Source organism: Orbicella franksi, chromosome 6, assembly GCF_964199315.1.
Source record: "Orbicella franksi chromosome 6, jaOrbFran1.1, whole genome shotgun sequence".
Lineage (NCBI taxonomy): Eukaryota > Metazoa > Cnidaria > Anthozoa > Scleractinia > Merulinidae > Orbicella > Orbicella franksi.
In genome coordinates, this window is record NC_138150.1 from 19,806,853 (window position 1) to 19,820,796 (window position 13,944).

At 38.7% G+C, this 13,944-nt stretch overlaps 1 protein-coding gene across 3 annotated transcripts in view; it reads right to left on the bottom strand.

Annotated features, from left to right (window-relative positions):
• Positions 1-3,690: 3,690 nt before the first annotated feature.
• LOC145490861 (von Willebrand factor A domain-containing protein 3A-like) overlaps positions 3,691-13,944 on the bottom strand; it is a 30,494-nt gene continuing 20,240 nt past the window's right edge. For all 3 annotated transcript variants that reach the window (XM_081469977.1, XM_081469976.1, XM_081469978.1), the window contains 14 exons: positions 13,759-13,856; positions 13,153-13,271; positions 12,411-12,444; positions 11,952-12,060; positions 11,513-11,550; positions 10,221-10,327; positions 9,679-9,823; positions 9,072-9,128; positions 8,269-8,363; positions 7,471-7,518; positions 7,293-7,371; positions 6,975-7,072; positions 6,784-6,833; positions 3,691-4,747 (listed from right to left, as the gene is read on the bottom strand). In XM_081469977.1, the coding sequence (XP_081326103.1) occupies positions 4,674-4,747; positions 6,784-6,833; positions 6,975-7,072; positions 7,293-7,371; positions 7,471-7,518; positions 8,269-8,363; positions 9,072-9,128; positions 9,679-9,823; positions 10,221-10,327; positions 11,513-11,550; positions 11,952-12,060; positions 12,411-12,444; positions 13,153-13,271; positions 13,759-13,856 (1,151 nt within the window). In that variant the 3' untranslated portion in view covers positions 3,691-4,673. The remainder of the gene's footprint in view (positions 4,748-6,783; positions 6,834-6,974; positions 7,073-7,292; positions 7,372-7,470; positions 7,519-8,268; positions 8,364-9,071; positions 9,129-9,678; positions 9,824-10,220; positions 10,328-11,512; positions 11,551-11,951; positions 12,061-12,410; positions 12,445-13,152; positions 13,272-13,758; positions 13,857-13,944) is intronic.

Genomic DNA, 13,944 nt, shown 5'->3' on the forward strand with positions numbered 1-13,944 from the left:
AATAGTTGCTTGATACCAGACATAATTCATTACAGCCTCGCTGAAAGTTAAACGAGAGGATATTTTTGGTTTCCGATTGACCTTCTTGCGCGTATTTCCCATCCGAAAAAAACAAGACATAAACCGAATGTTTTCCGCAGCGAAATGTACAAAAGAATATGTGCCGATAAATCTAGTATTTTCAGGAAATGAAGATCAATCCAGAAACCCAATATCCCCTTCTAGAATTATTTATTTTCCAGGTGGCTCTGCATGTAAGTATATACAATAAACGTCAAAAATGTTCGCGCTATTTTCTGTAGCGCATGAAACGAAAAAAAAAAAAGAAAAAGAAAGAAAAGAAAAGCGAAGGAAACGACGAAGAAAGCATTAAATGATACTGTGATCATGTCAACAAATGTTTCAAATGTTCACTTGAATAAAGCTGCGGAAAAATTCAAATTTACAAAAGAATCGTTAAGGATTTCTGGAATAATTTGAAGTGTTTCATAATTTCAAATGACAAAGAAATAATAAATTGAACACTCTTAGTTAACTTCAATGCAAGCTGCCGTATTTTCAGATCGCTTGGGTCATTAATTTTGAACTGACAAGGAAAATGCTATTTTAACATACACAATTTCACATCAGATGAATTATTTTCCGTGACCTTTCTGAGAAAACAAACAAACAAAATTTAAACGTTCATGTCTATGCGACAAGACACTTCTTTAATTTCGTATCTGAAAATGCGAAGACTTGAAAATTAGGAATAACTCTCAGACAAATTAAAGTTTCAAGCTTAAGTGAAACAATTTTCCACGACTGGTCATTCCATGTTGTTTTTGAGCAAGGGCATAGCCCTCAAACAAACAATTCACATTCTAAATTAAAACTAGGCCTTTGTAAAACTTGGTGCGTAATGCATTGTTGGAGAAAAAGGCAAATTAAAACGTTTAGCGTCGAATTGTTTGTCCAATTTATATCAGAACAGAATTTGCTATGATGATTGACATGACCACGTAAACAGTGGTTACTATCACGGTTTGATTTCAACATGCAGCGCCACCTTTAAACACTCTACAAAGGTCATCGCCTAGTAACAGGTTTTCAAACTTAGGAGAGTTGAGCGATTGTACAACAATTTGATATTATCCACGAAAAATAAAAATAATTATACTTGACTCTGACAAAATATACGTGGTAAAGCATGCAAATGCCGAAACGATGAAATATAATTTACTGAAGTTGATGATCGCCCGATCAAAGAAATAAAACTCCCCATAATTTGAAAACATGTCCTAAATGATAGCCCGAAAACGGTTGAAACCTTCCCGTCAAAAATGGCAGAGTCAATTAACAATCACTCCCAAATTTAATTTTTTTCGCACCCGAATGTCACTCAATCCAATGCAAATATTTCAGCCGATTGAAAAAATAAAACATTTAGCAAACAAAACGATTTTGAACTCGATTATATCCTCTCTAAGGCTGCCATTTCTTATCGGAGAGATTTCAATTTAACCAAATTCTCAAATGCCATTCTCAACTTTGTCTTCATCCTCCCTGCCTGAATTATTTTAATCCGCTTGTGTTTTCCTGACTTTACAGTCTTCAGTCGTTTACACCCTGAAAATAGAATAGATAAAAATTGCATAAGGAACAAACCCTAAGTGTGGAAACGAACGAGTAAACCAGGAATAAAGAGTTCACCGAGAACTGTTAAACACGAGCGCGTGTTGACAAGTACAAGACAAAGTTTGACAAAGAAACGTAACTTTCATAAAGAAAGCTAAGCTCTCGTTTGAAAAACCCGCTAAGAACCTAGCGTCTCGTATGGTTCCTGAACTAGCTTCTAATGTACGTTTTACTCTCTTACTAAAGCCATACGGTTGTTCTGAAGTTCAACACGAAATGTAAACCTTGTCCGGCAAGCGCGCGTGGTAGAATGACTCCGAGCCGGTATTGTTACCTTCGAAGGTAAAATGTAAAGAAATTGATACTAACCATTGACAGGGATGGGTGTCAACCGACTTCTCTTCCCCAAACGTCGACGTCATTTTGTCTTCAAAGTAAGAATTCGCTTCTCGTGTAGGAGGGAACAGCACGCATCTTACTCTGACGGCAAACATCTCAAAAAAAATGACAGACAAGCACCTCTGATCGGCAGTAGTCATCATGAATATGGAAAATAACATTCGACCAATCAGCTAACAGACAGGTCACGAATTTTTAATGACAACACCCTTTGCACGCTTTCTTCTGCTACAACTTTGCATTTTCTTTGTTTATACGGAGCCCACGTGAATTAGCATGGACTGAACAAACAGAAAGGTCATTTTTCAAATACAATTAAACCTTTTTTTACAGTTCGTAGATGCCAATCTCTGCAGCTCATTTTAAAAATGAATTTGTTAGATAAAAAACTGATTAATCATTACAGTTTATTGTCCCGCAACCCATTCATCCGCATGCCACCGTAAGGCCAATACACTATCAAGAAACGTGGCCGAAACACAAGGTTTTCTAAGTCGTTAAAAAGGCACAGTCTTAACGAAAAATCCTTGTTTTAAATTTAGCTATATTAAGTGGTGTTTCGTCTTTGATGGAAAATGCAAGATGTGACCACGTGACATTGTCAGTCCTTGCGTAGCTATTGCCAGTCCCAGGAGTAGAGAGTCGCTCTTGCTGTGAAACTGCAAGAAAGAGAGAAAGAAACCTGTTTTCTTTGCATGGAAGGAACTCATCTGGAACCCAAGGGGGGTTGCAAATAGCGGAACGGACGGAGAACGTGCGATGACGGTTTGTTCTAAGCCAGAGTAAAAACGTTGAAAAAAATCAGACTTTTGATTAGCCTTACATCTTTATAAAATTTGTTTATTAATTCCATTGTTGCATCTTATCTTTACAAGACTCCTGCTTATTTTGCTCTCGTTTGCACAAGGTGGGGGGAATTTTCAAAGGGAACTAATCAATACTCCATGGGGGGACGCACATGGTACGGAAGTGTAGTAGCTCTCGTAAGCTGCAATTGTTTTGGCGCTAGGGGCATTGTTTTGTTCCATTGTTCCCTTTGAAGGGTATCGAGCCATTCATGTGACAGCTGTTACATGACCCATAGGGTAACATACACTGGAACGGACAGAAGCGCAAGAGAACGGTATAACGCACAACTAAATATGCAAGAGGGAGCAGAAGTTGTAACGGAAGAACAAACACTGGGGGAATTAACAGACAGCTTTAATATGCACGGGTAACACTGACAAGGAAACCACGGGTAAACCAACGGGGGGAGCGAAGAAATGCACCCGTCAGGAATTATAAGGGAATACACAGAGTTGTGTAAAGTGGAGCTGCTTTAAAGTAAGAGAATAATATATGCATAAGGGGACGCACAGGAAACGCACGGTGTACACAACGAGCCAACGCAAGAGGAATAAACGAATAAATGGGCAACGCGCTCCATCCCCTGGGCAAAAGCAGGGAGTTTGTTGCCTTTAAAATCCAATAAATATTTTCGTCGCGTAAATACTGTCAGCCCCACTCCAGGCTATAACTCTTTTTGAAAGTGACCTGATTATGCATCAACAGCAAGAAAACATGTCAATGCATAATTTATTTATTATTGTACCCAGATTATCCTTTCAGGTTTTCAGAAAAGTTGGGGGATATAGATTTGTAAGCGAATCTCAAGACACCACTTTTACCATGTAAACTCTGATATTTTATTGATCACTTTTTCTCTGCAGCTCTTTCGCTTAGACAACTAAACGACCTGAACAGCAATGAGTTAGAGCACGTACGTACAATTCACTTAAAAGTCATTAAATTACTACAGCTCTAAGCTTTCAAGTTTATTTCATATCCCTTCTAAAAGCATTGCTTTTACTAGGGTGGGAGATTGTAATGAATAAGATAAGAGTGATTCTGTAGCAACTATATTACAAACCTATAAAACAAATCTTTGTACAAACTGAAGATTTTCAATTCATCTTCGTCTTGGTATTCTACACTATATCAAACATCAGACTTCAACAAATCACACCATAGCCATCTGCAGTAATTTCTATTAAATAAATATTTATTATTCTCTACACATTTGAATTATGACAGACTATAAGTGTTTACCTCCATAATACTGTTCTACAATCCTGAAATCCAAATCTCTAGAGTGAACGAAATAACTTGTCACCATGTATACAACGAAATATAAAAGGAAACAGTTTTCATCTATAAATCAATCGCGGGGAACAAGTAATTTCTTGTCGAAAAACTGTTTCCTAAAACCGTCGGAGATTGGGATTAGCGTAAGACGTTGCCTAGCAACGAGATAACGTGATAACGCTCGATCTACTCAATGATTGTTCGTGTAGTTTCGGGACTGATTTACGCGAATCGGAATTTCTTCGGGCGACAAGACTGAAGCAACATCGTTGATGACAACCCAGGACACAAGAATATCACCCACACTATTAGAAAATAGAAGTTTCACGTAAGGCACATCAGAAAACAGAGCACCAAAACACGTGAATGCTACAAAGCCTGAGGAGTTCAAAGATCAATTACTGAACTCAGTCAATTCTTGAAGACGAAACGTACTTGTTAGTTTTCACTTGACATAATATTATCACTATGTACACATGTCGAATGCATGACGCATCTCTTTTAACCACTATTGACTGACAGCGGCACTACTATCTTGTGGCAACTTCAACTTGTGATCTAGAATTCCTTGGTTGTGGTGGCAGTTGTGGTGGCAGTGATTGCCCTACAAAGATAAAGGAAAAATCTTTACGTTATTCAACAACGAATTTACCGCCCTCTCTTCCTGCCAGCAAGGACAAGAAGGAAAACAACTGAGTAGAATTTATTATCGCTCAAGGAGAGACGCCTGAGATTCCATGCTGATCACTTGTCAACAGGTCATTTACCTCGTGCCTCTGTTTCAAAACGAGTCCTAGTGCAAACCTTTCATGTGAAAATGAGTTTAATTTGGATGAAAATGAACCTGTAGGTGGAACACATTTCCATATGAATGGTGTCCCACGAAGACTCGTTTTGACACAGAGCCAAAAGGCAACTCAGAAATGGCCTATTAAGGGCCCATTAACCGATTCATGCGCGCGCTCGCGCGCGTTGCTAAGGAGGTGAAATTTTACTTCCGGTCACTTACGTCTGCCTGAGCACGGAAAATAAAAACAACTCAAAAACTTGCAAATTCGTATACATTTTAGATGTTTTTCTCTGTGTTTCGCAAAATGCAAAGTAAAAGTACAGGCAAAGACAAATAAGAGAAAGACAGAAAAACAAGAGCAATAGAAAGAGAAAAACTAACTCCATGTGGTTTTGTTTGATCTTACCGAAGTGCGCTGATAGTGTAAACGGCGCACGCGTTGATAGGATAACTTCCAATAGATATCGGATGCACTTCCGGTTTCTTTAAATGCTAGAGGAAACGCGGTTTTTCATTAAATCCAGCCTTTCTCGACGAATTTCGATTAAAGCCAACGTTGGAAACATAGCTATGAATTCCTTTTTCGAAATCATTCTTTTTTCAGAAAATAACGAATTTTTCAATATTTTGAAATGCTCTCAAAATCTGACCTTTTAAAAATGAAACAAAATCGATGCGTAGCATAATAAGGATTTAAATTCAAATATTAAATCAATGAAAAAAATCCCGATAAAGTAATTTGCCTAGGAGCCTTTGCGTTTTTTCTGTATTAGTCACATGACCATGGGCGTGGCCTGATGACGTCATCACTATTGTTACTGATCATGAAAAAGTTGAAACACATGAAATACCTCTGAGCTAACTAAAATTGATGAGGTCATATGAGACTAAATTTTCCTTAGCAACGACTCGAAAAGATCGGTTAATGGGCCCTTAAGAGATCAGTGAAGGACCTGATGCTTCACTGCTTGAACCAATTAGAGACACTATACGTAGATGAAACTCTTAGGTTCTAAGTTCATATACATCTCTCTCGCGGCTTCTGAAAGTGAGGCGATATCTGTTTTATGAAGGAATTTTAAAAGTCCGAGTAAAGAGAGTTACGTTAACTTCCCAAACTCATTATTATTTCATCAAGTTTAAGCAAAGGAATATCATGACCGTGACAGTGTTTGGATATCTGATCTTAATTGCATAGATTCCTACGATTTTATTTCTCCATTTTCTTCTCAGTTCTAGTTTCGATTGACAAGATATATCGAATACTCAAGACAGTGTTTGACAACATTTCCAAACACCTCAAAGTTCGTGAAAAATACTCCGCTACGCGTCGTATTTTCAACTTTCTTCTCGGTGTTTGGAAATGTGGTCAAATACGGTCTTTTGTGTTTGATATACATACATACATACATACATACATACATACATACATACATACATACATACATACATACATACATACATACATACATACATACATACATACATACATACATACATACATACATACATACATACATACATACATACATACATACATACATACATACATACATACATACATACATACATACATACATACATACATACATACATACATACATACATACATACATACATACATACATACATACATACATACATACATACATACATACATACATACATACATACATACTTTATTTGCAACTCCCCAAAGGGGCTTTTCAGTTACAAAAGGAATAAAAAAGATAAAAATACGTCAATTAAAATGAATAAACAAAATGGGAAAGGAGTCTAAAATTAATTACAGTATTAAAGATTTAAAAATTTACAAAGTTTAAAATTGAATATTAATTAATATTACTTACCATTTAACTTTTCAGATTTTCCTTGTCTCGTGTTCTCAGGAAACAACGCCCTGTCAAAAAAAGTACATCAGAAAAGCGTCAACAAACGTACAATGCAAAAGTCTGGGTTGATAACATCAAACCTGCAGGGAAGAAATCCCCCACAAAACGAAATCTTATACAAGATTCTAATAACGATAACGCTTAGTTACCTGTATGACCTGGACTGCAAAAGGAACTTCCTGCACAGAGCTATTTCACTTGCTAGTCTACGGAGGTCATCTCCTTCAAAGACAGGCATGCTGAGTGGCTGAATGAACAAATATATCGACGTACGTTAGAAACATCATTAAAAAATACCATCACCAATGATAGTGATTTGTTCACACGAGAATTGGATTCAGGCAATGTATAATTCTCCTTAAATTTCCAAAGATCTTCGTGTCAGCTACAAAAGGAGAACTTACAGCGGGCACGCTAAATTTTTCAGCCGTTGGTGATAAGATAGCTACATTAGTAGGTTAATATACCTCGTCTTCCCGAAAGCCTTCAGTGAGGAGTCTGTGAGTGAACACGTGACCATCCGGATCACCTTGGCAGCGGTGATACCTGCAACAAAAATAATAAGAAACATGTCAGACCAGTTATTGGAGAATGTAGTAAGAGTCTTGAGAGCAAAATTTACAGGAAAGCGTCATCTATTCTTACCTTCCGCCTGTCTGAGAAGACAGCAGTTGTAGAAACTTGTTGGCCACACTGAATAAGAGAATAAGTAACAACGTGAATAGGTACAGGAGAGACAAAGTATCTTACTCCATGTCAACGGGAAAGCGCCATATACAAAGAGCGGTTTTGACCTAAGTGTCGAAAGTAATTCGCATTAGGTTTAGTTTTGCACGATTACGCTTAACGAATAGTTTAAAAAACACGTGACACTGTCTCAACCAATCAGAAGTAAAACCAAAACCAATCGTGATTGGCTCGCACTCGTTTTCCCGCGCTTTACACCAGCTGCATAGTTGATGGTTCACTGTACTGTCCGTATCCTTCGTGGTTGAGCAGACTCATAACTGATTCTGGTTTTACCACAGTTGATAAAAGCGACTCGTACTGAGTATTTAGACATTTATACTTGTAGTTGATGTTAGAAGATAGTTTTCAGTGTTGCAACACTATAAGCTGCTTTGGTTTGATGTGGTTCACGTTTTTTAAGCTGTCTACTCATTGCTCCAACCAGTCAGACAGCAAACATGAAAATGCTAGTTTACTTGTTTCCATCAATCAGGAGAAAGAGCAAAACGTGGTCTTATTTACTCATTTCTTTATTTCCATTTGTTGTTATTGGCCTAGATGTAATTACGCTAGTAATGGTTTTCAAAGGCAGTCATCTGTACAACGGGAGCCGTCTGTCCTTAGCTTTAACACAATGCAAGTCAGCTAATTAAAATTGTTAAGGGGAGATGAAGAGGAGTGGAAAGGGTGACCTGTATAACCAAAAATCCACACCTGTCGTCACAATTGAACGAAATGCAGTGAACACGAACGTTTCTTCCCGAGTTCAACTTCGCTACCTCCCGTAGCACCATAGTCGTACTGTTATCCTACCACAGAATTAAAAATGTTTATTACATTCAAATTTCTCTCTCAGTGTCGTATTGGAATAAGGCGAGAGTCTGCTGAATACAGTGAGGTACTGACGAAATTCTGTACACTGCCTCAACGTAGTCACCGATAGTATCAGACTAACAGTGAAAAGTGAATATCAGAAACATATAGAATAAAAACATGAAAGATAATCACATTTATGAACGCACCTTACGCAGTTGTGAAGTAACGCCCTAAGAGAACATTTCCGGCGTGAAGGGGATTCAAACCCATGACCTCTACAATACTGATGCAGTGCTTTATCAAGCCAACTGGGAGCTGGTCACGTTGTGAGTTTGTAGTATACCCGTAGATGACGAAGATGCAAGTGAGTATATGAAACATATATTTGAAGTGCGGGAGAAAGCTATACAACTTGAGAAATCAACACAGTTATGAACTCCACCTAAGCAGTTCAGGCAGGCTTCGCGTTCGCAGCTACCTAAGTTGCGTTCATAAAGGTGACGATCGTTCACGTTGTATGTTTAAACAAGAGAAAAGAAAATGGTGTGCACTAAGAGTCATTTTTTCAGGGTTAGTCGAGTGGGAAAGCACGCGAAAACCATCTCGAACGAAACGCAACGGGCGGCGGCCACAAAACATTGCCGCAGCTCTTTAATTATTTCAGGACATTCTGGAGTACATCATTGATCTGTTGAACTAACCGGCTTTCCATCAGTGAGGAGATATATCCCTTGCACTTCTGAATCCTCAAATGCCAGCTGAAAGAACAAGATTAGAACATCTTAAATCAAGCTTAGAATTATAGACGTCAACCAATTGTTCACGTCCAACAGGCTCACCACTAGCAAAAGAGTGCATTTCTTCCTTTAACCCAAAATGAGAGTCTGCACATCAGGATACGTCATGTTGCTTAGCAACATTCTTATCAAAAATCGCGGGCTCAATAATTGTCATAGTCAAGATTACGACCGCAATAGTTTGTTTCACTTCAACAGAGAAAGAAGAAACTTGATTAACAAACTTATACTGACTTAGCCTTGAACAGAGTACTTGAAGCGCAGCTTCTCCTATAATGGCGCCGCTTTATGGAATTCTCTGCCTCAGGATCTTACAGAAAGTAATTCTCCGGGGGTTTCAATAAAGATCATCAAAGCCCAGGTTTCCTTTTTAGGCTCTCACACGACGATCATGTATAAAACAGTCGATCTTTGCACGTTCTATTACAGTAAGTATATTTTTTATATTTTATATTAGTTTGTAACTGACCATTTTCCGAGTACAAAGGAAATAAAAAAAACTAAAGTATACCTGAAGGGCACTTAATGTACTCGTGCTTCCATTGGCGTCAAAATCCGAAACCCATTCAACTGCATCTTGACAGCTGTCATCTGATGTCGACGTTAAGCTTGGTTTCCATGAAACCACCTCCGATGCAAAGCGGATGAGATTGAACCTAAAGGTGAACGTGAAAGACTGGGTCAAATAACTGACTTCCATGTGATTGAGACAAAGCAAAGTATGGTAAAAAAACAAAACCAGGTTGATGTTACTTCTTCTTCTACGCTCCCCCTCCCCCTCCCCCCTCCCCCCTCCCCCCCAACTACTAGCAAAAAGCTATCGCCCTTTGGTTTCTGTTTGAGTCAGTACGCTAAATAGGTCATTTCCGAGTTACCTTGTGCCTCTGTTTCAAAATGCGTCCTCTTGCTAAACCTTACATATGAAAATGAATTTGATTTGCAAGAAAATGAAAAAGTAGGGGAACCACATTTTTATATAAATGGTTCTGCACGAAGACTCGTTTTGACACAGAGGCAAAAGGCAACTCAGAAATGGCATATTCGTTAACTTACTTAGTAGCCTGGTGTCTGATTTGGTCCCAGACAAGCGCGGCCAGTTCTCGTTTGAGTTCATCCATACTGCTGACCATTGAGCCTGATGTGTCGATCAAGACCACCACCTAACATAGGAGAATAGGAGGGACATATTTTGCAACCTGCAAAATGGCTTTCACATCTTAGGGAAGCTGACAATCATTGTTTACTAAGCTACAATCATGGACAAAAGTCTTGGGACAAATTTGCACATTTGGCGCTTTTGCGCACACGCCAGACGCGAATACAACTTCACCTGCCTAACCTCGCCCCCCACCCCCCATACAATGTTGAAAACTAGTGTTGGGTGGGGAGGGGGACAGCAATGCGTTTTTAAAGGATATAGCAGCGATTTTTTCAAACTTCAGTTCTAAAACAGTAAGTAAGTAAGACACGGATAATTCGTTACATTACATAAGTGTCCCAAGGACTTTTGTCCACGATTGTAGATTAGTATCATCCAACTAGTGGACTAATGTAAATCCTGCATTTTAATTGGCTCCGCTACTAGAGGACTATTAGTAATAGTCCTCGAGTAGTGAAATTTACTCCCAAATAAATATTTCTTCAACTTGCATGTGCTAACTTTATTATTGCCTTTTCTGTCCGACTAGTTGGGTGATACTAAAACAATTAGACCCTTCGCCCTCAAGGGCCACGGGGCAATAGCCCATTCGGCTTCGCCTCATGGGCTATTGACCCGTAGCCCTTGCGGGATACGGGTCTAATTGTTAAATAACACCAAAGAGGAACAACGAAGGTAGCAGACTGAGACGGATTTCTTCAATAAATTCGGCACGGGAAACTATAACATGTCGCTGCACTATTCCTGGTTAGTATCAAGATCAAAATATTAATTCTGCTAACTCAATTTCATAATACGTTTCTTTTAATGTCAGTTTTGAGAATTTGGTAGTGCATCAAGAGCAAATTGTGAGGTAAAATAGTGGAGGAGTGCACTCCCAGCCCCTCCCCAATTTGCTTTCCCACCTAACCAAACACCTCGATGATCAATCAATCATTTCCTTGTTTCCCTTTACCTTTTTACGGCTCTCGAGTAGCTAAAGGAAGCACACATTACTGGGTCACCAATTAAACTTAATTGACCATGGAACAAGGGAATCAGTATAAAGAAATACCATGTCAACGCCGTGTAAGTGAGTAGTGTAAGTGTAAGTAAGTAGAGTAGGGATGAAATTCGCTGCCTTGTCCGTCTATAGGCCGTTTTTTCCAAGAAGCAAATTCGTTCGTTTATTCAGCTGAGCACTCACATTTTTCTCGACTATCGTGCCAAATACTCGTCTGCTACCTAACAAAAGAAAACAAAGATAACGAGTAGAATTAGATGCAAGAACATAACCACTAAGAAAAAATAGGGGGGGGGGGGATAGAATTGTCCTTCATGCTACAGACAATGGCATTAGATTTCAGGGCTAACGAAAAGTCAGGCTTTTCCAAATCTTTACGGTTTCTTTACCATGCAACGAAGTGGGTTTGTCACACTCCATAATTAATATATCAAATGACCAATCCAAGAACTTCAGGGCAACGGGACACTAGCTTAGGCACTACTGAGGAGCCCTGGGATCGTTAAAGGCAACCACTTGAGTTGTGATCGGTTAATGACTTTCAAGGCAACCATTAATCAATTAAAGTCAAGTCAGTAACTCAAACGATGAATGGATGAGAAAGAAAGCCAGTCATTCTTACCACTCAACAGCCACTGCAGTCTTTTCACGTATCTTCGTAGCACCTTCTCCACTTGTTCCTCGTAATCTTCTAATTCATGTGGCAGCAAATGAAGATGTTTCACAACTCCCTGAAATGATCATATCACCAGTTAACTCCTGACTTACTACCGTAAAATTACATCGCCATAAGCTCATTAGGCTGGTAAGAACAAATCCCTTCTGCTTAGGTGGAATCCTCTCCATACATTCAAACCCCACGCTCCATGCAACTCTCTCCGCCCTCAATTATCTCTTAAGAGCGCTAATTTACTCACCCTGTTTAGCTATAGGTAACAGCGCAACATTAAGTCATGTACTTCTAAATTCTCAAATATGTGATGCCCTTGCAAAGTTGAGCGAAAACAAAAACACTTGACAAAAGGTAGTGAAACGATGAAAGTTCAGTGTCAATAACGAAAAATACAACTTTAAAACTTACCTTTACTTCTACACTTGGAAAAATGTTGCAGTACCTGAAACAGACGAGCATAACAAAATGAAGACTAGTAATATTGAACTCAACAGTAGTAACGTGCAACACAACAGAAGAGACCTTTAGATCTGAGGACCGTTCGACGATGACTTCGGGATTTGCCGCGTGCGCATACTGAGCATGCGCACTAGCTATTACGTCGTAGGTCGCACAAGCTATCAGCCTGATGCCGACTGCGCGTCGACGAGAAGATTTCTTGAAAAAGCCGTCTTCTCAACGATGAGATTGCAAAGGTGAGTTACACACGATCTTTGATCTTTTTTTATGTAAAGTAAAAACAGTCTGACGCAGAAGCGATGTTGGGCGTCCGGTTTAAACCGTTGATACCTAAACCCCCATATCAAATTAAAGCTTATAGAGCTGGCTAACAAATGATACCCAAGAATTTTGAAATAAAAATGAATTGACGAATTTTTCACGGCTTCCAAATGCGAGCGTCCGAATCACCTTTTGAAAGCTGCAAGTCAAAGCGAGTTTTGTTTTTCGCTAATTCAATATCTATTCCTCGGTTTCCGGACCCAAAGCACTAAAAAAACTTGTTTGCGTTTTGCCATATTCAATTTCAGAGACATTACAGAACGTTTTACTGCACTCCTTTGATTCCACATTCTAATAATAATAATAATAATAATAATAATAATAATAATAATAAAAAAACACTTCCTACTGTCATTCTGGATTTGTTTACCTTGCTGGTACTGCCTGTCCGAGAGATGATACTTTGCCTTTAGCGTGCGAACATTCTGCAGATCCCACAATGTTATTGAGGTCTAACTTCACTTTTGAAAGACTGTAGTGACGCATCCACTGCAAGATAAAACGAAATTGGAATAAAGCAAGTCATGAACTATGTAGATAAACTTACAACAACTGAACGCATGACCATGACGATCAAGGATGCTAGGACCGAAGCTCTTAGGGTTAGCTGACACCTTCCTCGGCCTACCCCGCATCTTGATTTGTTTTGTTGTCTCGCATTTGACGGGACAAAAAAAAGAAGGGCTATTTGCAGTCACACGTGGCCACACGTATGCTAGAAAATTCTGTTCTTCAATATTGAAACAGTACAAACACCAGAGTTCACGAAAACTGTCATGGATCATAGAATGCTTTTATGAAAACAAAACGTTGAGAAACTCTTTTAAAAGATGTGCCACAAAAAAAAAAATAGCGAAAATAGTAAAAAAGTAAAAATTCTTTTGAATTATCAACTCAAAAACGAGGTTAGCTGGGCTAATTTTAAGACTTACAAAAGAAATAGGGTCTATTATAGCAAACAAAAGCTAATTGTTACCTCTCTGGTGGTAACGTTCTCCTCTTTGTCAGGAATAAACGGATGCTTGATTGGTCTTCTTGATTTCTTTTTCGATGGATACTGACTGTAAACTGCACCTGTACAAAAAACAAACACATTGTCATAATGTATATATGAAATAAATCGTCTGCCATGGACTCGTCAGACACACAGTAGAGATATGAC